This window comes from Athalia rosae, chromosome 3 (genome assembly GCF_917208135.1).
Source record: "Athalia rosae chromosome 3, iyAthRosa1.1, whole genome shotgun sequence".
In the NCBI taxonomy this organism is placed as follows: domain Eukaryota; kingdom Metazoa; phylum Arthropoda; class Insecta; order Hymenoptera; family Athaliidae; genus Athalia; species Athalia rosae.
This window is the reverse complement of record NC_064028.1, coordinates 24,643,904-24,670,258: the sequence shown is the minus strand read 5'-3', so window position 1 is coordinate 24,670,258 and position 26,355 is coordinate 24,643,904. Positions and strand designations below refer to the sequence as shown.

The window sequence follows — 26,355 nt, the reverse complement described above, 5'->3', positions numbered from 1 at the left end:
TGGTGACCGGGCGATGAGGGAATGGAAAATGGAGTGGAAAATGAATGATCGTTGATACGGGGGAATCTTGTGTATTTGGAACGAAGTGGCGGATCTTGTTGAAAACAAATAGTTTGAGGATTTCGAATGTGGCGAGCGTTGAATAATGAGCTTACATTTCATATGTATGAGAACGGGTTGACTTCTGGCTTCACCGACTGCATTAGTTGCCACGCAAACGTATTCCCCGGAATGAGCCAACGTGAGAGACCTCAGCGTCAGAGTTTTCGAAGCTACCAGTGTGCCTCCGGTAACGTTATGTTCTATCAGGGCTTCCTGGAACGCAATTAGAGTCTGAAATTTCTATAAACCTGGATAGAAATTCGGCAAAAACCGTTGTCACAATTTCAGAGGAGCGGTTAAATACAACCCGACGTATGTCATTCGAACAAACGGATCGAAATTTTCCGAGCGAAGATCTATGAAATAGTTCATAATCCGGAGATCCCGAGATGTAAAATGTTGAAAAACGACTCGATGTTCGTACAAGTCAATTAAAAATTAATTTCCATCTTCAGCTGATCGGCCAGCTCCCTGCGCGAGCACCTGCCTTTCAATTAAGTTCTTATCCTACCTATGTAAAGTAGGTATAAAGATGTATAGTTATGTATGGCGTACCTAGTCGGTAACCTGATAGTTTTCGCTTCATGTTTTTCACATACATAGTATGCAATGTATATATATATATGTATGTATAGCCAGGTATGTACACGGTGTAGAGTTATAACTTGAACCAACCCGGAGCCCAAGGCGGCAATTTAATCCGCGCGTTAAAAAAGTATGTACAATATTTTACGTACATATGTACGTGTAAAATTTAAACGTACGTACGCTGTTCCAGCTTATATACGTACACGGTGATTACGGCGTTTCTTTGAACTTATATAACCAATTCTCTCGCAATCAACTGAGCTTTGAATATAAGGGTTCCTATCGCGGATGGTTGCTCCGCGCTAATAAAGACGTTGAAGGTCTTTTTCAAGGTAGTCGTTCTAGTGATCGTCGTCCCCTAACTGTAAGTTGACACGCCAAGCACGCTAAAAATACTACGTCCAGATTATTACATCTTATCGACTAAATACCGGAAGAACGGCGTGCACGGGTATATGAGAAGGGAAAAGCGGAATCTGAAGAGAAAAAATCTCCACAGCTTTCAAAATAGGGTGAGAAACTGATGATTTTTTTTTTTTGGATTATTCGATTCGAAATAACATGATTTTTTGGCAGACCGAGGAGGGAAAACCCGCAGAGAACAAGAATTCTAAAAGACTTTGATAGATCTTCTCCCCGATTCGATCTGTGAGACAATGAAAAAAAATCACTCGCCTTCCGTTCGCTCTCGTGATTAAAATCCTCGTTCGAGATGAACGGATTGCGGGATACGTTGTACAACTTAAGAAGAATCTCATCTGCTGGTACTAAATTGCTTTGTTTAAGACAATAGAATTTACATGTACCTCTGCAACGGTATGCAGGGGGATAGAAAGTGTGGAACGAATAAGTGGGAGAAAGAAACGGCCTTGAAGTATTCGCCGTGAGGTTTTAACGGCCCTTACCGGGAGAAGAGAGAAGAGCAAAAAAAAGGGGGGGAACTTTGGAGGACGCGACGCTGCGGCCCAGCCGAGAGTGGGGGAGCTTTTAATTCTCCGGAAAGTCACCGGATGGAAGCCGGAAGTGTTTTTCTGCTTTTCAAAAAGCTGTGCGAGTCAAAGTGGGGGGAGAATGGGGGAAAGGGGAGGTTCCCACGGCGCAAAAACCCGGTGGAAAAAAAAAAATATCCTCAGGAACGTGTACGTACGTCTGTAGAAATATACTATCTGTATACGTACGTAGGTAGGTACGATACGCGTACAAAATACCGAGGTGTTTTCTAAAAGCGTGCAAACAACTCGTACAAGCACCACTTTCCAACGGCTTCGCCACGAAGTTGGTACCGGTGCTTTCGGCGCGCTTTTGTAAATTAAGGGTGTTTCACCCCAACGGCAATAACGAGACGACACCTTCCTCCCTCTCGGCGGCCCCCTAATTTTTGTCCACTTCTCGCCTCTCGATAAGACAGAAGAAACGAACGAGTGTCCAAACGTAATGAGAGAAAAAAAGAAGGGAAACGGAAGAACATTAAAATGAAATGAATGCTATTTATATTATACGTATATCATACGCTGTTCCAAATCGGTGGGCATGTCAAAGGTCCTGCAATTTAATACACGCGTCCGGATCGTCTATTTTGCACAAGCGGTGGGTACGTATACGTGTATAGCGGTACCTATCGCAGGACAAAGTGGAGTGAACCGATTAGAGCTACCCGGTGGTTTTCGTTTCCTCCTCCTCCTCCCTCTCCTCCCTCTCTCCCCCTCCTATAACCTCGCGCAATTTGGATATATACGCGGGTAAAAGGGGCGCTCGGTAGCGTTAGCCGATGGAGGTGGTGCTGGATCAGAATCGGCGAACCGTACCATTAGAGAACATATTTCAACCGATCGCGGTGGTGGTTCTCGCGTGTGGTGTGGCGAGACTGAATTAACGGCAGGTAGATGGCATATGTATAGAGCTTATATTCGAAAGCTCTATGATGTACACGCCATAATACGTTAATCATGCTACAACACGGAGTTACCTTAACCGATGAAACTCCGATCGCATGACTTACGCGATAAGATATACACGATCTCAGAAAAATCCGAGGCCAATCTGATTTTTCGCATTACGTCGTACGACATTTCTCTCCTGAAAATTTCACCGCGGTTCCGATACGCGTGGCGGCCGATGAGTTTTGGAGTTGGGTAAAAATCAGTGACACGAATTTTTAATAACGGTCTAAAAGAATGGGCGGGAAAATATCGAAATGAGACGGAGGATGTGTGACGGGTCTCTCGGTCGTATCGTAGATTTGCGCGCTACTTCGCTCACTCTGGAGAATAAGAACGCGAGCCCGTTTCTCGGTCTATCTTCGTTTTGATTTTTTTTTTCTTTTTTTTTTTTTCGTCGTTTCTTTCTTCTCCCCAAAGTTTCACTTCGTCCCTGCATTGTATGGACGAATCGCGGTACGTACAACTACATTAAAAAAATACTTTTTAAGCATAGAACGGAAGAATGAATATGTGGAACGAAAGAAACGAGGGAAAAAATCGTAGGGCGTAGCGTCTCGACGGGAAAAATCCTTACTGGGTCAAATGGTAAAAACAGAGAAGTACAGTAGGTATATAGATTGTCATTAAGTAGAAATCGTGTACGAGGATGAAGAGTGATACCGAAGAGTGGGAGAAAAAAATATTCATGTGGGATGCTTTTCCCAAAAAAGCAGAACAACGGTAACCGTCGAGGGCTCGAAAATATCAAATTTCTGATGATTACGTTATTCTGTAGAATCAATTCTTTCGGGTGCATCACTTTTTCGTCCATCCGAGGAACGGATGAAGACGAATTCTAATAAAAAGATAAGAGGCAGAAGAAGTAGCGAAAGAAACCTTAGACAAAAGCACGATTTAGACTTTTAGCGAACGTTGAGTCAAAATTTTTCTCGAACCTTTTAAGTTTGTTTGACAAATCGAGCGCTCAGGGCGAAATTGGAGTTCGTCTCGTTAAAAGTTGAGTAAAACAGATTGCCCGATTATGCTGATGAGCGTATTATCGCGAAGCCGCGTCGTCGTGGGGGTTGGAGAGAAGGTTTCCTGAGGGGCGAGTAGAGGATGGTACTGCCAGAGGACGCGGCGGCGGCGGCGGCGGCGGCATGTTCTTCAAAGTGGGAGGAGGAGGAGGACGATCAGGAGAAAATTCGCCAGAGGTGAAAGAGGCGACGTGGTCCACCAGATGCTTCGCGGCAACCAGGTTTCAACCAACACGTTACGAGAAAAGCCAAAACGTAAGAATTATCCCTTCACTATTTGCATACCAAAGTCAGGAAATTTCGCCCGACTAGCCCATATTCTCAATAGCGCTACGCCCTCGTTACCGTTCGTTCTCCTCACCTCACTGTTTTTCTTCTTTATTTTCCCATCCCCTTTTTTTTTCTCACATACATATTTATACGCGTATTACTTTACATAAATACCTCGCCTCATGTTTTCGCGAAACCAAGAACACCGGCAGAGGCGAAAGCAGGAGCAGAAGGAGCAGAAGGAACAGGAGGAGCAGCGCCAGCTTCTGAAGCTTTAAGTCTAATGTGGAAAGCTTCTCTTTGTACATACGTATCTATATACAGATTATATATATGTACATATATATATATTTATATGTACATAAATATATAGCACCCGACCCGACCTATCTTGGTGCAGACACCAATCTGCAGCTATCTGTGTTGCTAGGTGGTAAAACTTTCGACGTACCAAACATCATTATGCGGGAAGAAATCTCAACTTTTTAACCTGATTTATAAACTCCACCGAATGTACGTACGTACATATATGTGCGCCGTATAGATATCTGATACATACACATGGGCGCTTTGACATACTTTACTTTTCGTCACTTCAAGATTTTTCTATTCTTTTTCTTTTTTTTTTTTTGTACCATTTTCGCAATTCTTGAGACCAGTGTAATACCTTCGCTCGCTAAAATATGTGTGAATTTCAGTCAGCGATTCCAACATCGATTCGTGTGAAACTGAAAATACTATGACGTCTCCCTTTCTCTATTTTTTGCCATCCATTTGCTCGTTTTTCCGCCGATGGGTTGAATGGAACTTTTTTCTCTCGGCACAAAAGAAACGGAGAAAGTGATAATTACGCCAAAAAGAGAGAGAGAGAAAGGAAAAAGGATGGAAAAAGCTCAAACTAAATAGCTTGGCCACCGTGGTGGAATTATCTCCATACGGTATAACACCTGTGTGGGCAGACATTCGAAATCAGGATTCGTGCGGGGAGAGAAGGAAAAGGAAAGTTAAACCAACCTCGCTCACAATACGGTCAAAGAGCGGGTTTCGGGATTTCGCTGGAGTAAAGTTTAATTTCAATTTTTAATTTCAAACCATCTACCGAGACCACAAATTCGACGCAACATCCCACGTTTTAATTTCATCGCTGACACATCTCGTACGACCGAATTGAAGAAAAGAACAAGTATATCGTTATACAGAAAACAGAATAAGAATTGGGGAAAAAAAGGGAGAATAGAATTCTGCGAGCCATCGCAGGATAATTACGTTATTGGATCTCAGGGCTGATTGATTGTTCAAAGACATTAATTATCATAATCCGGATTGACGAACAATTGAAGGACAATCGCTCGAGTCCCTTGAATTGTCGGAAATTCATGAACAAGAAAGAGAAGGAATATTTTCGAATATGGCTTTTAAAAAATTCCGAGAGTCCACGATAATCTCTGGCTTTTTATTCCTCAGTCAGGAACGTTTTCTTATCTGAGATGTTTGCTCGCGAATATAATTTCTGACTTCGAAAAATAAAGGAGAAGGAATACCTCTCGAAATTCGAGTGTAAGTCGAGGATCATTTGACGGGAGGGTTGTTTTAGCTTATATTACATTATACATGTATACAAAACAGGAGATAAGTGCGATCCGAATACCGGGGATAATATCAGTCACGTTTCTCCTCTCTCTTTTTCTCTCAGTTTTTTCTCTTTCTCTCTTCTCTCTCTGCTTCCTCCACCCTTGACGGGGAGCCCACCCGCACCCACCTTCATTTCGAGTATTTCAATCGTGATACGATGCACATAAATATTCCAATGCCAAAGGGTGAGTTTTAGGAATTTCAGAACAACCGCCTGATCGAATCGAAGAGCTGGTAATATATCTGCATTCGACTACATGTACAGACCCTACTGATAAAAGTAATGGTTACATCGTCTCATTTGATTGCTCGCGGAATTCAAACTTGACTTGCCCGCACCCTCGCTGCTTCGCCAACAATTAAGGGGGGCGATCCTCAAAGCAACAAAAATCACCCTCTGTTCGTACATCGTTGTTTGTTTGTTGTTTTGTTTTGTTTTGTTTTTTTTTTTTTTTTTTTTGTTACAAGAGCAATGGATCGGCCAGAAACAACCAATTTTTTAAACATCTCACCCTCTTCGTATCTGTACTACGCGCGGGTGAAGTTTCACGTGTTATAAACATTCGCGATAAAAAGAAAACAAAGAAATAAAAAGAAAAGAGGAAAAAACAAATAGCAAAAAAGTTCAACCAACCACATCGAGAATGAATAAGGTGTTGGATATGGGTAATATAAATTTTGGCGAGAAAATACATGGAATAGAAAAAACAGGAAAAAGAAGAACGTTTCGTCTGAGTTATGTACGTGATCCGCAGAGTTATAATTCTAAATTTTTCAAATAAAAAAAATGGCGCTGCTTATAACGTTTGAGCCCCCACTCGGGGGGACTTTCTTAACAATTTACGTAGGTTGGAAGTTATTTTATTTTCTTCCTTCTTTTTTGTCTGCTTTTCTCGGTGTGGTCTCGGGCCTCGTTTTGGCGATCCGCATATATACGCGCGCAACAATTTCCCATGGGATATATATAACTATACAAGCACAAAATGTACATAGATATACGTATGTATATATATGCACTCACGTTTGTATTATATATATTTACCTAGATATCCTATGGGATAAGGAAATGCGACTTGCCCGGAGAAAAGGACCCAATCACTTTTAAAGAAATGGAGAGAAGAGAAGAGAAAAAAAAAGAAAATTGTTCTCGAGAAACCGCAAGTCTGTGCACTTGACCGAAATTCCGAAATAATGTTTGTTGAGTTTTTTTTTGTTTCTTTAGAAAGTTCAATTCTAATCGGCCTGTAATTTTATTCCTCGGTCTTCCATTGGATCGTTTTGAGTGAATTTTTAACTTTCGAGGCGTGATATACCCCTGCAGAAAATTATCTAAAAAAATGAAAGAAAATATGTAATTGAAATAGAATGGCTTATTTGGAACGGTATAAATTACATATACATATAAAATATCCATATACGGGAGTTGCCTAGCTGTGTATTTCCGTGGACTGTGGTTACGCTGTTCGACTTCCGATTCTTGCGACTTCTGGAATTGAATAATTTTGTTATTTCTGACGAGTACCAATGAATTTTCATTCGCAGTAACCGCTCTCCCCTCGGGTCTGATTTTTCGCGGGTGGTGACTCGCAGGGCGTTGCGCTCGTGATTTTGTTAACATCGCCTCGGAGTCTACGCGAACTCGAATATTTTCCATCTTTTGTACACAACCCAACCTGACCTCAAAATTAACCAGTCGGACAGACAGCGTTTATATTTCCTCAATCGCTATTTCTCCGCTCGGAATTCCATCGCTGCTTTATTCAACCCCAATAACTGTTTCGCATTTTCAATTCTCCCCTCCTTTCATTTTTTGTCGATTCTTTTTTCTTCACCCCTTGTCTTCCTTGCGTTATTCTAACGATCGGCAATGATTGAAGATTTCTTATAATATTAAATTCTATTTTTCTTTATATTTGTCTCCTGATCAAAACAATATTCGACGTTGGCAGACAAAACGACGAATTTTGCGGGATTGCATTTTTTTTATTTCTTTTTCTTCTCTACCTTTCCAATTTACATTCGGATAGACTTTCGATTCTGGATCACCTTTCGAGACATTTTTCCGCCCCGTATTATACGTATGCCACGTGTCACACCTGTACTTCTTCGTATGAATTTTCCACCCCCTGGAGAGAATTATTTTAGCTTTGAATATATCTGTCTCATATTCGCGTACGACTATATCTATACATATCATATCTAACGATCGTTAATTAATGTCCGTGAATTACGCGTTGATGAGTTTAAGTTTCGCGCTAATTTAAGGAGCTATGGAGCAGCAGTAGCAGCAGCTTCTTAGCTAATTTATCGCCTAGGGGATAAGCTAACGACTGTCGACTCAATTCAACGAATTAACCAAGGCCTAGTTTCGGCATTAGGGTCAAATTTTTTTTTCCTCCACCGCTCTCTTTCCTTCTTTTTTCGCTCTCTATCTCCGAACGACAGACACTTCTATCCATTTCTGTCTATGTGCGGCGGTCTCACTTGAAAAATTAAAGAAAAAAGGTGAACAAAAAAAAAAATATTCCCAGGAATGCGAAGGATGAAAAATGAATGTAAAGTTAAAAAATGAACAAAAGAGATCTGGAGATGTGATATGAAAAAATAACACATACACACGTATGTCTATATGAATACACACGTATACATGTACGTATGTAAAAATAAAATAAATAAGAAGTGGCGGAACTCCGCGATATTTTCCAGACTGCAAAGACAGGTATGTGTATAGGTATACGGACTTACGTTCCGCGTCCGTAAGTTTTTGCATTTCTTAAAAGAAGAGTTACTCTCGCTAATGCGCTCTTCGTACCGAGCGCATACATATTTATAAAACAGCCGCAACCCTCGGTCACCCCCTTCCTTCCCCCCACCCATTTGAACAACTACCGGATAGCAGTAAAACTAACTATACATTTATGTATAGTATATGTATAGATGTACTATTTTTCCTATGAATTATATATCCGCAAAGTCCTACTGCAACCCTCTGGCATAAACTTACGGTGGGTATTGGTTAGTTTTTACACAATAGCCCGTACGCGTCTCGCGACGCTTCGCCGTCTATTTTTTTTCGGGCATTTCATTCTTCATCGTTCCTTCCCAATTTTCCTCGTCTTCCTCTTGTTCTCCTTCTCGGAGCGTTACCCGGAAGTCGGAAGTCGCGTCATCTAGCCGGGCCCTTTTGATCTTGAAAAACAACGTTCCGTTTCTCGAGTATATACTTTTCGTAGCTTCTCTTTCTGCTTCTGCTGCAGTTACTGCGCTACTCTGCTTGGTATTGCACAGTAGAGAGAAGTACGTCAGCCATAAAGTGGAGTTGCAGGAGGTAGAGCTACTTGATCTTAACTCTGCCGGAGACGTCTCTCGCCTTGAATTCAATATCTCAGAGGCTCCATTTGTACTGCTTCGCGATATTCACATACAGTGCGACGTAGCTGTTACGTATTATACCTATACGTATATAGGTACCACTGTTACCAGATCCACCCGAATCGCCTTCTGACTTTCGATTTTCTCACTCTTTTACTTTTTTCCTTCCCCCTCCTTCTCCTCCTCCTCCTCTTCTTCTTCTTCTTCTTCTTCTTCTTTTTCTTCCTCTACTTTTACTCGTGGCGTCGCGACGCCGAGTCGAATACTAGCTACCCCGTACCCAAATATATCTGTATCTTCATCTTCAACTGTACAATAAAACTGAAGGTCCACTGAAAGGTTTACAGACCTCCTAGAGAATAAGAAGTAAACACGGCGTGTACTCATGAAAGTACTTTATCATCGTACCATCGGCCGAAGACGTCTATACCTACGTAGTGCGTTCAATTTACTATCTGCTTTCTTTTTCTTTGACCACCGTTTGATTCACTTCTGGAAACGAAGGGATGCGAGAAACTTATTCGAGAATCATCGCGGAGAAATTGAATAGATGAAAACGAAAAGATTCCGGGTCATACTCCGAAGGACAAACTGAGGGAGAAAGTCAAAGAAACCATGAATATACTTACGTCGTGATACCATACGATGGTTTCCGGTGGTGGATTGCTGTCCACCTCACATACGAGCTTAAGGTCGTCACCTTCTCTCAAAGTTTCGGGGTCGTAGCCTTTGGCGATCTGGGCCGAAACGACAGGCGCGTCTGTAACAGAAAGTGAAATGAAGCCCTGAGCAAACTGGGCTCTCAATTTCTTCACCCTCTCTCTCCCTCTTTCTCTCTCCGCCTATCTCTATCTCCCTCCCTCCGTTTGGTTTCGCTGCTGGGGTTTTCGAACAGAGTGGGAGAGTTTCATCGCGAACACTCGCGCGCCATTGAGTGACGTCATATCCTGGCAAAGTGGTGCCAGGAAACAACGTAAACTTTTTTGTTACCTACCGCGTCAACCACCCCGAATCCACCCCACTGAAGTATAAGAGTTTATTACACCCCAGCAGACCGCGTTATTCTATCACATTCAACGTGTAATTGATCCGAAAACTCATGCGCAGGCTGTCGGGTGTCGCCAAAGTTACGTTGCCATTATTGTCGCTGATGTAAATTCACGTATAGATTTTCCTCTTTCCGTATCGTTGTCATTGCGACGATCGACGTTTCGTCTCAATTTGGAATCAATTTTCCCATTATCCTTGCGTTACTTTTATCTCCGTCAATTTCGTTACAATTGTAAGATAATTTGTTTGTCCTCGATAAATATGTAATTCAGTCTTGGTCTGATGACTATGTTCAATTTGTGTTACATTAGACTCCTTGAATTATGTAATAACGATCCTGCCGTTTTGGACAGAGAAAACATGCTTCGGAACTAAGCAAGAAATCACCTAAAATTACCCTCACACAAATGCGTAATCCTTGGTACGTTTATTTTATCCACAGGAACAATCCTGTCAATTGTTCGAATTAATTTCCAACTGGAGACGGCGAGTTAATTTCCATCGTACGGAAGTCTGAATAAAACAAGAAAGTAAAAGGTGATGTTTAATTTTTAATGTCCATCGAGAGCGTCTGTAAGTGATTCGTTTTCAAGGTCGTTTTCTACTTCGTTCTGCATTCAAGTTCGGACATAGAAAAGCTGTATAACCATAAACGTTTACGGTTACTATTCTCGCAGTCAAGCCATGCGCCCAGTAAAGTAGATTGACTTTGGCTTTCGGCGACATTCGGTGCTAACGAACTAAGCCTTTGGAATAAGGAATCCAGACCGTAGAGCGTCGTTTTAGGAAAAGCTCGCGAGTTCTTAGAACTGGGAGCGAACAGAGACCGACGTCATGTCGGACGTTTCAATCCGAGTTTTCGTGACGGTTTACAAGTCCGACGGATCTGACCCGCCAATAACGTGGGACGAAGGTTGGCCAAGGATGTAACAAACCTTTTCAAGAAATTTTCACGAGCACAATTCTCGTTTTCTCGTTTGTTCAACCTCGCTGGCCAAAGAATCTGGAAATGGATCAGCTGGAAACAAATTAAGTACAAACAAAACAACGCGTAACCGTAAAAAGTGACGATAACGCGAATCAATATCGAAAAGGGAGAGAAGGGATGAAATACAAGGGAAAAATCGTCCCCTTTCTTCATCCTCGCCTCGACGCTTCTTTTTCTTTTTTTTTTTCTTATACACCGTTCGAATACGCGGATACTTATTGTTAGGGGAAATTTTGTAACTCCCGTCTTTCAACGTGTCTCTTATTCCAATTCCTCCGCTCCTCCCTATTCCGCATCATCCAGACAGATGGTATTAAGCAAATAGCAGCTGGGGATGAAGCCAAACTCGAGGGATACAACCCGATGGATATCAACCGAACTCCGTGGCACTTCACTTCTGGTGCGACGTTCACTTTTTACCTCCACCCTAACTGAACTTTAGCAGTGTTGGTTTTCGCCGGTTATCTCGCATGACACCTTTCTTCATCGACTCATCGTCTTGTCAGTCCAACAGCCGCAACAACCGGAGTAAAGAATGGACAGCAGACGTCGTATGAATGAGTTAACTCGAGTTGACGCTCTCTTGTCTGCGAATTTTGCTTTTTCTTCTCGGAACTGGATGCAACAGCTGCGAATTTTTATCTTTCTTTTCCCTCGTCCCCGATATCGGGGAATCGGTTCATGGGAAATTATATTCTTTGTCATTCGACTCTGAAGAATTATCCCCCACCTTCGAAGCCGATATACCAGAGAATACGTTAAATCGTCTATCGTGGCAAGTGGCGGAGAGAACGGGGTTTTTTTTTCAACACTCACTCCAACGGTTAGTTACAATTTCCAACCGCAAGCTGACGACAAACCTTCCAACTCGATGACCAAAGAGACGTTTACTACGATTCGCTGAATTGTTGAACGAATAAACTGCAGACTGTTCAACATATAATTGGCTGACGTGCAAAATACGAAGAGTTAGACGCGCACAACTCTATCCGGGATATGGTGACGGATAGCAGTATTCCGAATTCATGAAAGCCCCAGCTAGTCGTGGTTAGGGAAGTTGTAACCAATTTATGGAGGTGTTGCCGGTGACACGGCATTGCACTATACGCCGAGCGCATCTGGGGGCTGATATGTGCTGCCCGAAGGATGGTAGGAAAGGAGAAAAGGAGAAAAGGAGGTATCAGGATCGGTCTAGTCGTACGTTATTGAAGGGTAATCAAATCCGGCTTTGATTCCATCCTTGAGAAAAATAGAAAGAGGATATTTCCCCGAGTAAGTTTGTATGGATCGAAGAACTCCTGCATTCCTTAGCACCGGGAGTGGATTCGATTCAGATTCGCACTTGGTATAATGGCGAACGGTAGTACGGACCGAGAAGCTCATGCACGTCGTTGTCATCCTCTGATTCCCCTCAGGAGTAGAGAATTCAAGTTGCAGGTCACGATCCGTTCGGATTCTAGCTAGAAAACGACTCATCGTGCTTATTTCAAATTTCAAATTTCTAATGGTTCAACCATTTGACAAAACGAATTCTTTGACTTCTCATGCCAAGAACAATTTCGAGGAAATATTCCCCTACGTACGAAATCTGATAAAATTACCAAGATTTCCATATATATTTTCGAAGAAGAAGAAATAACGCGGAGAAACTGGGGCAGAGCAGACTGCCAGAGATTGGAACGGACAATCGGAAGTGCAGTTTGTAAGCAACGAGAAGCTCAGCATCGTTTTCCGGTGATGGCATGGCAGCCACGGTCCGCGATCTCCTTTTTCTTACAAAAAGGCGTTACCCAATGTTGCCCCCCGCAGTCCCGTTACACAAAAACACTGGCAATTTGATCCTCGCTTTACTACCGCGTGTTCGAAATTCAATTCAAACTTATGACGAGTCTCCAGTCGAAACGATCGTCGTTACGATCGTCATCGACGCGATTACGGGATTCGAATCCTCCCGATTTTCTCACCGACGAGTATCTTTCCAAGGCCTTCGAACCTTCGCCTGTAAAACTAATGCAAACACAACTAACGATGAAAATTTCTTTTCTGTTTCTAGACTCACACGATACTCTGAGGACCTTCTTCGCTTCGAGTACGCCACCGGGGAATCTTGGATTTTCAGCGCGGCACGAAAGCTCCTTGGTGTCATCTTCACGGCCGACAACCAGCGCCAATTTGCTCACCGTCGAGTTACTCCTCTGAGTCGACGCGATCGAAGGATCTCGTATAGTATTCCCATCCAGCGTCCAAATGATCCTAGCTGCCGGTGAACTACCCCAAGTTTCACACCTCGCACCCACAGGACGCCCCGCGTAGATCACTTCCGTGTCGAGGACGATCTTTACCGCAGCAGGCTTCACTAGAATTCATTTATTTTTCTGTTGAGTTGGAAAGTCATTATATAAAACTAGTTTCACGATCCACAGCAGGGGTGTCAAATTTTTTGTGGTCTACGATGCTCTGAAATAAAATGGATCATGTTTTAATTGAGTTTGACACCCCTGTGGATACGGGTAAAAGTAAGAATCGAAATTTGAAACAACGTTATATTATGTACATATTTTTTTTTCGACTTTTGAACGGAAGTTACGGTATCACAATAACGAAAACCAAAGAGACGAACGAACAAACAAACAAAAAGTAAAATCGGTTCCCAGATTTGTCGTGTCCAATATCCGACGAATAATTATTTTATCCAGCTTATTTTTAGTTCAGCCAGCTGCGGCGGACATTCGAATCATACTTTTGAAAATGGGTATTCACCGATCCTATGGTTAAAATAATTTACAATGGATACAGCTGTTTCCCTCGTTGCGTGACTCGAAATTCGCATGTCAAACGTATGCGTCGAAAGAGCTGTGGAAACGATATACCTGTTACCTTCGACCAGTTAATCGATTAATAATCTGCCATTGGCACATTTTCGGTACCGACCGATAAAAATCCTGAGCAAACCGTAGCCACAGAGAATTGGAAATGAATAAAGGAGGACGAGGGGAAGAAAGCGAAACTCCTAGAATTTATCTGATAAATCAAATCAACTCATCCCCGTTTTATATATCTATAGCATAGAAGAAGACCGATTTTATTTCGTGAACGTCTTCGGTCTGACGCTGCACACCCTTTCTGGGTAACGTATAGATATATATATATATATTTTACGGACGTATAAATTATTGTACGATCTGCGATTCCGTTCGCGTCTCAAACGGATAATTCGACGCGCCAACATACCACGTCGTGCTCGTGTCCCGAGGTTTTCGTATACAGGGGATCTGGATAGGAGCGACGGGGTGGTGGGGAGAGGAGGGGCTTCGGGCGAGGGAAGAAGGCAGGGGGATAATTCGCATCGCGTTACGTAGACACCCGTTAATCGGTCGAAGGGATTTACAACCCCTAAAACAGTTATTTCTACCGCAATCGGCCGTAAATTGGCGAATCCGAACCTCATTGGCGCCGAGGGAATATAATTCCAGCTACCGCTCGCGCTTCGCACCTACTTATATTTCTAGAAAATATACTCGACGACGGATATCCAACTACAGGGTGTTGCAATATTTTTTTCACGCACTTGGTCGTAAAATAAAAAAAACATAGACGGTCAAACGGTTTTTTCTTGTTTTGGTTTTTTAATGAGACGCATTAGAGAGACAAATATCATGACTCAAGCGTCAGAATTTTTTGTTGGCGAAATTGCGCCAGATGTGTAGAATCTGAAAATAATGCCCCTCGAATGTACAGTCTTCCGTTTTTTTTGACACCGTTCTTTTTTGTTTCTTCTCTCGATTCGAGAGATTCTCTTTTTCTGCGGTACAATTATCCCTGCACGAATAGGATTGAACGAATGATAATTTTTATTTTCTTGTCGATTGATTTTTCGATCAGTAGGATGATTGTTCTGAATTTTTCGATGTTTTAAGAGCCAATCGATTGAGGTGGAATTAGATTTTGAGATCTATGAAAAACAGGTTCGACGTTATCAGCCGACATTGTTATGTACCTTTAAAACCGGTAATTTCGACGTTCTTCAGCGTATTTCAAGAGTTACCAAAGTTTAATGAGGAGCGACGAGTTTTTAAGTAGATTTTAATTGGTCGATGACGGCCGTCCGAATAGCTGCCATTCTTTTGCAATAATTAACGCCCGTGTTATACGAACACCGTTTGTGCAGATTAAACGGTTCCGTTAAAACTTCCACATTTCAAATCTTATTACACAGGTACCACGCCATTAAGTTACTCTCGAACCGGTTGGAATATTAAAAAAAAAGCGACACGAAGAATACCGAGCCAATTTTTTTTTTTATTCTTCCCACAGTTAGACTTACAATAAAAATACCGACGAGATAAACGACGACGGAGAGTGTAAAACAATTCGATGAATCAAATCATTGATCTGACAGCCATCGAGAGATCCATAAAAATAATTGCGTTTTCTGTTCCTCTCGAGCTCAATTGAAATCACACTGTATAAAATTTTAACATATATAATACAAACGCACTAGTACTTTTTCAACTAAAAAGCACAAACGACGACGACAAGTCGAAAGCAATTATTATTATTCTTGTTATCAACAATACGAGTGTACAATTCTGTTTCTCGCTTTTCACTTCTCATCTGCAACGAGACAATAATAATCTACAATATAGACAGCGTCGACGCAAAGTTTACCAATTAGAAAACATTTTTCCCTCATTTCCAGGAGTTAATCAAACGAGTCCAAACGATGGGATATCCCAAAGTCGTTCGTTATTTCTTCCGAAAAACGCGACAGTTTCGAACCTGCAACGCGAGAAGAAATCAGATGAAAAAATGCGAGGCGAAAAAATAAAAAATTAGACGTTTGTTCCTCCCCGCCGTTCCCGCACGTCGAGCCTCTGTCCCTTCAGATCTAACGGTCCCCTCCTAAGCCATAATGGTATTTTCAGTATGTGTTCCAGTTTGGGTCGGCGTGGCCTCCGTAAGTTATATTTCCCAAGGGTTCCCCTTCGCCCCTCAAGCTCGTTCTCCGTCCACCGGCTTGGATATGCTCCTTCACATCCAGCGTTTTTTTTTTTTTTTCTCCTGCGTTTTGTCCCCTCGTTTATTCGGATGTGATTAGAAAAAACAGTGGATCACGCGAAACGATTCATTCGACGGATACGACTGTTTAATATTATAATCATGAAAAAAAGTGCGCGAGGTGATCACACTCGGATACATACAATTGTTTATCAATTCATTTCGTTTTCGGGGTTTTATCACAACTCGGTGATCGCGAAGAGAATCGCGGGCGTATTGCTTCGCACGGCGTAAGCTGCTGCTACTGCACCATCGCGTTTTATCCCAAGTGATTAATCTCCTCCCCTTTGCTATAATACCACGTAACTCCGGAGTGCAAGATTGCGTATTTCCCTCGAGTGGAAAACGCCTTTATCCATGAACTCTTTACGAGAAAAAAAAATAATAATAAATAAATGAAACCCTTCCCACATCTGAAAACAATCGATCATGGGGAATATCGTGTGATGGGTGTGTGAAAAATCTGCACGATCAAAAGTTGTATTAAAGCAAAAGCTGTAAGGGTGCGATTTTTTTTTTCTCTTTTAGTATTCTATTTTTTTTTCTTACTCTTGTGCGCGACACAAAACTGACGGAGTTTTTGAGGATTTTTTTTTGGACAGGAACTTCGGCTAAATGAATTATTACTGCCACGTGAGTTGGGTGGCTAAGAATATCGTAGACCACGTGGTTTGCGCTACTACGCCATACGAACTATTTCGAGTATGTATTCAAGTTGGCGATACTTCGTGATATTTTATTTCTTCACCAGGAATAATGTATTTCCGAGGAAAGGTCCCTTCGCATTGATTCACCTTTTTCCGAACCTTGCTGACCGACGCAATAGGATTCAAGGTTCGATTTACGTCACCTCGAACCACGAATTTAAAATTTATAAATAAATTATTTTTGCACCTAGAATGGCAATTAGTGACTTTGATAATTTTTTTTTTCCCCATGGTTATGTAAACTCTTGAATTGGTATTAACGAATTAATGAAACGACGTTTGGAGCGAACAATAAAGTTTATTTGCCGGTTTTAATGTCGAAAAAGGTAATACTGGTTTTCGCATCACCCCGCGGAGTACGGAGGTTACGTAGATCCCTTTAGGCCTCGTAAAATACTTGTAAATGCGAACAAACCATTCTATGAAAATCTCAACTCTCGCCGGTTGAAAGAAAGAGGAGAAGAAAGAGAGGGGGAAAATGTAGGGAGGAAGAAGCAGCTGCCGCTGGTGAATGTGGGATAGTACAACCGTATTCCGATCCAATTTTAATTAACTCGCGGACTAATTTGTTGTCCTAAAGTATACGTAACGGGGGATATGAGGAGGCTTGGAATATCAGAACACGAAATTTTTGCGGTATACGAAGTCAGGGAGAGTAAGGATCGGAGGGATACCCTCCTTATTCATACTCGACTCATTCAACATTGTTCGTTCATTCGAGAATTAAATTCCTCGCTACTCGAACCAATTATGCAAAGAAAGCCTGACTTTGATTGCCGAATAGAAACGCGAACCGCACGAAATCATGTCCGCGGGAACAACGAGTTTCATCAGTTTTTCGATTCGTTCGAAAAATATTTTCAACTTACACGAATGAGAAGTGGAAAAAAAGATAAACTCACAATAAATGTCCAAGGGGACTTCCCGAACGACGGGTTTTCCCAGCGGACCAGCCTGCGCTCTGCACTCAAGTTTTGCCCCCCATAAAGCCCTCGTAACAATTCCGACGAACAATTGGTTGACCGTGAATTTTCCAGGTACTCCATGGATCACCGGAGAGTCCACCACCCCGTCCAATAATTGACCGTCTCTCCACCAAGTTACCGTTGGCTTCGGTTTACCTGGAATTATAAAAATGGCGAGGCGAACGTTTTAGCTGGTATTTTCAGTTAGTTTTACGGATGCCTTAACGATATAACGAATTCCCAAACATTTCCGGATTAGTCTGCGAGAGAAATTCTTATCGGGGAAACAAGGGAAAACTAACTACGGAAGTGAGTCTCGGCTACATCCTCTCGGCATCGGATTGGTCGCCAAAATACGCTGCGTGTGATTTCATCAGTTGAAGCCGTAACTGAATTTCGAAAAGCCCCGTCCCACAACCGGAATCAACTTTGCGGATACCCTCCTTTCACCTTATACCGCTCAACCACGGAAAAGAGAGAGAGAGGGGGCGAGAGGGGGGGGGGGGGGGGAGAGAGAGAGAGAAACTGAGAGCCGCGAGGAGGAATGCGAGGTAGTTCTAGGATGCGGAAAAAGTAATCACCGTCTTTTTCCACCGGCATTACCTTATCTTTTTTTTTCTCTATCGTTTCTCTCCGGTAATCGCGAGCTTCCGTACAACTCGTATGTTACATGTAGTCACCGTAAATTGCCCTCAGGAGTTCCAATCTTCCTTTGGCAGGGAATATATTTATAATCGAAATTCTAGAGCAACAGTGTAGACGTAGTTTCAGTTTTGTCTTTGTCCGGGTCAAAGAGGTCGATCCCGTTTCTGTGGAATAGGTTATTTGAAAATGTATTATACGTGTATATCCCGAGTCCAGAGGTCCTGCGGGACGCCTCCACCCAGATAGCGTGGCTGCTAGAACAATATGCGCTCTACCGTCGGCCTGCATCTACTCCTTTCCAGTCGTTCGATTGTTCCGGACGACGGTACCAAGTTTCAAATGAAGTATCCCAGCAGGCTGGGTACGTCTGGGAAGGTTATTTAGCGCCGGGATGCCGTCGCTTTGTAGCAGGACTTCCTTTGGTACAGCGACCTGCTTTCCAGGTATTAACCGAACGATTCCATCGACGAACGCTCCGAACTAATTCCTATGCTAATCCGTCTTTGTACGGTCGAAAAGCGCGTATTTCTCCCCGGCCGGCGAGGTGCGTACCTTCCGCGTACGCTACGTCGTACGCGTACGGGAACTTGGACCGTCCTGAAAATTCAGCGATCGAACGCTATTTGCTCCACGGGTCATTGCCGCGAAAGCCAACGGTTCCCCCTTTTCGAGTTCCTATCCATCCGATTCCCCGGGTAACGCCGCGCGATCCCGAGGGTAAATAAAGTTCAAATTCCACCCACGAACCTTTCGGTACAGGACGCGTTTATTATTCGTGAGAAAATTCACCGCTGATATTTTTAGAACCGGACTACCGGACGTCGCGGTCTGGCAGGGTTATAGATCGGGGAGCGAATGATTTAGAGTCCCCGAATTCGTTTTTCTCGGGAGGAAGGTGCGGTACGGAGACCTGGAGGAATATAACGAATAGGGTTTTCCAACATCACCGTGCAACTTACCTCCGGCCACTTGACACGAGAGGAAGAGATCGTACCCTTCGAGGAACGGACCTCCGACGCCGGTGACTTCGCGACCTTGAGCGTCGTAAATAACCGGTTTGGTTGGCTGTTCTGGAATGACAGAAAAATTAGCTACAGAAACATCCACCCCGTTTATTTGTTTACTCATTTTCTGTCCCCCTTATTTTTCTACGGTAGGAAATGAGCTTACCGACGAGGGTGAGATTGACCCTGAAGTTCCTCGTGGGGCTATTCGCGAAGTCTACTCTGCATCGAAAGACCCCCTGGTCGTTGAAGGTGACATTTGTGATTTTCAACCTCGCTCTATGGTGACCATCACCGACAAGGAAGAAGCTTTTTTTCCCCGAGTCATTAACCAGGGCCGCGTGAACCGATTTATTCAGAACACCACCCCTCGCGTCTAAACTGGAAATGAGAGGGAAAAGGAAATAAGCGAAGATACTTTTGTCCTAAATTCCAATGATAACTTTGCCTTGAAAAAAATGGAAAAAAAAAAAAGAAGAAATTCCCTAAAAAAATGGTTATCGTACTGGATTTAATAAACCTTCGCACTATGGAGTAAAAGCCATTGTAGCGGCGCTTTTAGCTGGTTTAATTGGCAGTTAACGTGACGACGCGCCGTGTCGCCCGTAACGTCGACTGTCGTGGAAAGCGATTATCAATGCCTCGCTTTTGACAAAGGGTAAAAGCGCCCTCCGAGTTTAAGCCTCGAGTTTTCGTTTTCTTCGCATACCTTATAGGTACGTATACCTATACCTACCGTTTCGTACCGCTATACTTGCCCCTTTTCGAATGGTCGCGCTACCAAAGCCCGATGCTTAATTCCTACGAGCCGCCACTGCGTCCGGAAATAATTATTTCCTTTTTAAACGTTGACTACGAGCCTCCCCCTCCCCTACCACCCCCTGTCCCCTTTATCCCCTCTTTCTCGACCAACCAACCGGCGGAATTTCGAAAAGTAATTAAAACCTGCACCCAGAGGAAAGGAACTTATAATATTATACCACCAGATGCTCGTCACTCGCGAATATATATACCGAGTACGTCGTTGCAAATCGTTCGATGTTGAAAATTGTAATTACTGCAAGCGATCTGAAAGATCTTTTTTCTCATTCGTATCTCATTATATCCTTCTCCTCGACCGCGAATTTTCTTCAAGCCATCGCGAAAGATGGATAATTTTTTGGCAAAGAATAACTTCAACGGTACAAGTTTGAAACCGAAACCGGATTTCAATATTAGCGAAAAAATTGTGCTCAAGCTTTTTTTCTTGAAGATGCGATGATTTGAAATGTTCGTGCCGAGAAACGGCAAGAATTGATAGTAGGCTGCTGACCGGGCGAAGGTGAGTCGTGTAAATCAGTCAAACGTCTCCCGAAGGCGCCGATTCAAGAGCTTTTTAACGATCCCTCAACGGAGGGGTAGCTACCCTCTCCGCGAATACTCTCGGAATAAACATTGTCCTTTCTTCTTCGAAGAAGGAGAAAAAATAAGCGGAAAAAAGAAACGGAAAAGAAACGAAGAGGAAATTAATGCGAAAAAATTCCCATCTCCAAAAATCACAATCGAATTAATTGTCGGCGTTTGGAAACCCACTTCTCGAAAAAGTACAAATTGTTCAGTCACGTGTCGATCCCTCTACTTTCTTCGACCCCTTTCAATCCCGCGACCTGCACTTTTTCACGTCGCCTTTCACCGCAGGCGAACAAATTTCGCTAGTCGTATAAGAAAATTGAGCTTCCGAATGATGTTGTAGAAAATTCAAACCCTTTTTCCGAAAAGCATCAACAAAGTGACCTACGAAATAAGGACGCTACGGGGGGAGGAGGGGGACCGGATCGCATCGCGCGTACCTTGAAAAGTCTATACCAAGTGGGTTATCAGTTATCGAGGTCCGTTTTTTTGAAAGCGGATACGTCGGGTGCCGCCACCTCCCCAGGGAAAAGGGGAGAAACGGGAGGAACGGCACCCCAAGTTGGTTCGAGGGTTCGATGCTTATGCGGCACTTCTTTACGCGCGACCCTCGTCCTCGTCGTCCTCGATCTCCTCATCCTTCCAGAAACCGACCGGGTGGCCCTCGAACCGCGAGCCGCGTGGCACATAATTTAAATTTATATGCCTATATATACCTATATCGGGTCGTACCTATAATACCTATACGTGGGTGAGGGAGAGTCCGCTGTACACCGTAAAATTCGTAATGTTGAATATTTTTTTCATGAAATTTCGAACAAATTTCTGAGTCTTGTAGCGCAGAATATTTTGTGGGATGTTGAAAATGATTCTCAAAATTTCGTTCGGTCACGTTTTGATTTTCCATTCGTACGTTAGGTTTATACGAGACGATATTTTCCATTCGCATTTTCAAATCGTGAGGAGTAGAAAAAAGAGGAAGCCCAAATAAATCCGGAATCCGTTATTTGAGGGTTTTCGAAGTTTGTAGAAAAAAAATTGTTCAAACTCGAATCAGAAAACTTTGAGTTCGATGCCGTCAAGACCAAAAAAGTCCCCCTCGCTCTCTCCCTATCTTTTATTTTTGGTTTTTTTTTTTCACTCTCCCTCTTCCCTCAGATCCGCAGACTTATTTCTCTACGGGTTCCAATTACCGTTCAAGGATTTTAATCTCCGCAGGCTGTTGGGTTGCCACTCAAAGTAGGGTATATAAATTATATAAGCTCTGCAGCACGCCATAAAAATTTGACGTTAAGTTGTAAGTATGAAAAAAGCGAAGGATGATATTTTTAAATAAAACAAAAAAATTTTCTTCAAATTATCAAAGAAAAGTACGTATACACCCATGAAAATCGAATACAAATCGTTGCTACCGACGATCGCAAACATCCAGGTGGAAACTTCGCGATAATTCCATGGTATCAAAATCCTCCAGCATCAGCTACTTCGCATAAATCAATGGGGTTCATTTTATTTATTTATTTTTTTTCTCGTTTCCCTTGCCTCCTTAATTCGACTTTCGGATAGAAGATTATGCCGTCCTCTTCCGAAATACAGAGCGAATGATCTACGACCGAATCTAAATTTCAAAACCAAAACTTGTGTCCTATACGTACACCTATGTGTGTACGTAGCGACACTCGGCGAATCACGAGGAGATATTTTATGGAAATACTCATACTAGATTTCGATTATGTCATGGCAGATTTGTGGCCCGGATGCGGTGCAGCAGAAACCGAAACTATGTCACATTCATTGATATACGCATTATAGAAATACGTGTACATAGATGTACGAGGACGTATGCGCAAAACTGGGTCCACGCACCGTATGACAATTACGGTGCGATGAAAAGAAATCATCAACCGTAGGAATGTCAACTGTATTTCTCCATTCTCTCTATTCCATTGTCCTCGAAAAGGATATTTCAGTTGCTCGTACTCCACACAGTTCCTCTGTTCAGTCTTCGCAGCTGTAACCGGTCGGCGATTAAGGCGAGTTGAAATGGAGGTATAAAGTAATTCACGGGGTTAAATTTTGTCACGTTGATTCCGGAAACGAGTTTCTCACCAGTTATTTCAGAGAATTATGATCATTATACCTAAATAATTATCAAGCCATTGTAAACTATAGTCGAAGTCTTTACCGTAGCACTGCAGTAGCGAAACGAGTATGTATACGAACGTTGAACTTTACGTTCACATTTTCCTTAATCCCTGAGCACGCGATTGGATTATACCTCCTGATGTTTTCTCTCACGTCGGATGAAAAAATTCGAAATTCCTAAATTCTGACGGAAGAGTTGAATTTTCGGACCTCGGAGGAATGTGGACGATAGTTCGGGTTCGATGTGGTTCCGATGAATGGTTGACGGGTTTCTCCCCGATGCTCCCGCGAATCGCCTCCATCCTCTTTCTTCCTTCGTTCCTTAAGCTAAATGGTTTACAGCTTACAAGCGATTATAGCAGGTAGAACTGAAATTGGATTAGCGACAATTTGCATCCAATTCATTAGTTTGTAACCCGTCCCTAAATATTCAAGGGACTTTGACAAAGCACCGGATGTAGTTTCGCTCTGACCGTACAGCCCTGCACAAGCAGCAGGTTCGGGGTTAGCCTCGTTGACTAAGCTGATTGCTTTAATGAAGGTCCACTATCAGAGGATGTGTGGAGACTGGGGCCGCGACGAGGTAAAAGGGAAGGGGAAAAGGGGCACCCGAGTATCGGATATCGCTGCGCGAACCGCTCCTCAGGGATCACTCGAGGAGACGCGGGATATCCTTGATTTAGGCAAATACATCCACTTCCTAAACCCTTGGGCCCTTCGGCTCAACACCGTGAACGTTAAAATTAGCCAGCCACCCTCAAGCCCGAAAAGCTGAAAGCGGCTATTCGAAAATTTTATTTAGATTTCTAAGACTTTCCGAAGCGATTCATCGAGGCCACACGGTGACGCGGAAATCTCACGTCAGAATGGCGAGACGTTGAATTTCCTGTATCAGCAACAATTTTTTCCTCTCCTTTTTTCATTCTCTTAGGATTTAAGTTTTGGAATCGAAATTGGGAGTTTGTATAAAATGGTTGTAATAAATTAACTTCAACATAGGAAAGTGTAGGCAACCCAACCTTACAGAAATTTATAACTAGCCGTGGCACGTGGAGTTGATTGAATGCGAAGGCAAGAAAACAAGAAGATGATGATGATGATGATGATGATGATGATGATGAAGACCGTCTCGTCAGGATACTGAAATTATAGTAATTGGTTTAATCCGTTACAGTGGAAATGAATTTCTCCGCAGAAATGGCAACAATCTTCGGAAGTGACCTCTTACAATTAGTTGAGAGAAAAATCCTGTGTCTTGTGAATAATAGAGCATTTCACGTCAGATCAGCTGCACCGTAACCGTGGCATTTTTAGCCCAGTTATTTTCTTGTTAATTATTAAAAATATCTCAAAATCGTTTTGGTCTTCCGTCTCGAAAAAATCCAACCGAATTTGCAGTCTTCGACTTTTTTCCGAGGAACCTGAACACTCGATTCAAATCGTTCCAGAACAGTTGTAAATATTTATTTTCAGGATAATAACGAGAGAACGAATGAACTTTTTCCTTCAAGTAACAGAACTATTCGAAAGATGGTAGGAATTGAAGACTCATAATTCTGGTTAGGAATGCACCGTATAATATTATGTACAAAACCTCATCAATTTATGTACCCGGTGCTTCTTTCAACCTCTGGAGAATTTCTGATTGTAAATAGGTACGTAATTCTAGATCCTCGATTAATTTCAGATTCTATCAGATCCAAGCAACTTCTTTATACGGAGTAAAACTTATATCTACTCGGTTCAAGTTGACCCCGGCTAGAAATTAGATTTGCATATAATTAGTGGTTATTAATTGAAAAGTTATAGCCAAGTTGAATAAGGCATTTCCATGGGTTTTTTTTTCTCAAACTATCAGGTAGAATTAGAAATGAGAAAAAAAAAAAAACATTCGAGCGGCACGGATGATATAACCGGAGTTTGAACTTCTAAACTCGATTCGCTTCTTTAATTCCAGGATATCAACGTTGGAGCGACTTTCATTACATTAATCCATTTAATTAATATAATTGAATGAAAAAACACCGAGGACGCACGTGCGTACGTATTTCTGATCTTCGATTTTTACAACTTGAAAACGTTGAGAAGCACGGAAAGTTCATTATGAAAATATGAAAATAAAATGAAAACGTGAAAATCTGAACGCTTCCTCGCTGATTTTTGGCTCTGGTTCGTTGTACGTACCCGTGAGCAAAAACAACGTATATAGGTATATACTTGTCCTTTGCGCGTAGCGCACTGCGTGCACGGTTATTTATTTTTCGTGCTGAAGGTAATTCTGGAAATAATTATCCTTTTATGTTTGTTCAGTCTTTCGCGCGCGGCTCCCGAGATAATATCTTACGTAGTATGTGTGGAACGTATACGTATAAGTGTGTACCTAAGTACATACAATCGTACACGGAAATGTGCGGTGAAAATATATGAATATTATCTAAAAACAAAATTAAAAAATTAAAAAATATGAATAAAAAGGTGGCGAAATATAGAGGGAAACTCAGGAAAAGGCGCCATTTGCGTTTGCTTTACCTAACGAGTTGTTTGTTGCATACTTCAGATTCCGTCAGATGAGTGTTGACCATTAGAAAAATGTATGGACATTATTTATGCGAATGATACATGCTTCCTCACAATCAGCTGCTTCGAATACTGCTCCATTTTCTAATTATAATTTTCCTCACCTTTGACAATCTCCCCAATTTTATTATTTGTTTTTTTATCTATCGATTTGTTCATTTTCTTGCATCTATTTTACCAACTCGCCTAGCTATACGGAAAAATTGATTTTCTTGGCAGACGGTAGTAGCCAAAGTAAACATTTTGACAGTGAATTTTATAAGCGTAACTTACTCTGATTACAATTAATTTCAACGGATAAAGCGATTTTTCGATTTCATTGGAAATAGGTGTTCGCTAATTGTAAGTGAATTCAAAGGATTACACGAAACTTGGAAATATGTCGTTCCCGGGTAGTCGTGTACCGTGAAATTCCGAAGCTCGCGAATCGAAGTAGAATCGTCCCGTAAGTATCTATCGGCTCCCCATATGAAATCGAAGTACGGTGGAATTTCAGATCAGCTAATTCACCTGTATATGGGAATTCCTGCGGTGTCCTTGAACCAAAGTACCATGCTCACGGAATCCGTGGGTCGAGGAGGCGTCACATCGCATGGTAATTCGACATCGTCGCCTTCCACAGCCCAAATCACTTTGGCAGGTACTGAAACAAAAATTCCATCCACTTGGGTGAACAATTTGCAAATCTGAACGCATCTCATTGTCAGAAGACGGATTGAACGGAATATGTATAAAAGATAAAATGCACTTTTTAACTGACGTGATCTGTATACGTGTGTATTTTCGAAGTAGATTCGGTGTTTTCAAAGATCGCGTTTATTTAGGCTTCTCCGTTTCTCTGTGAGTTACGCGTTTGTGACTCACGAACCCGGTTCTCCTAAATAATTGTTGATTTTAGTGTCGTTGA

The 26,355-nt window shown here is 42.3% G+C and overlaps 1 protein-coding gene across 3 annotated transcripts in view; it reads right to left on the bottom strand.

Annotated features, from left to right (window-relative positions):
- LOC105686909 (hemicentin-1) overlaps window positions 1-26,355 on the bottom strand; it is a 64,920-nt gene that overhangs the window by 7,574 nt on the left and 30,991 nt on the right. For all 3 annotated transcript variants that reach the window (XM_012402164.3, XM_048653408.1, XM_048653407.1), the window contains 7 exons: window positions 25,959-26,091; window positions 19,504-19,718; window positions 19,293-19,403; window positions 17,626-17,844; window positions 13,018-13,314; window positions 9,550-9,680; window positions 156-315 (listed from right to left, as the gene is read on the bottom strand). In XM_012402164.3, the coding sequence (XP_012257587.1) occupies window positions 156-315; window positions 9,550-9,680; window positions 13,018-13,314; window positions 17,626-17,844; window positions 19,293-19,403; window positions 19,504-19,718; window positions 25,959-26,091 (1,266 nt within the window). The remainder of the gene's footprint in view (window positions 1-155; window positions 316-9,549; window positions 9,681-13,017; window positions 13,315-17,625; window positions 17,845-19,292; window positions 19,404-19,503; window positions 19,719-25,958; window positions 26,092-26,355) is intronic.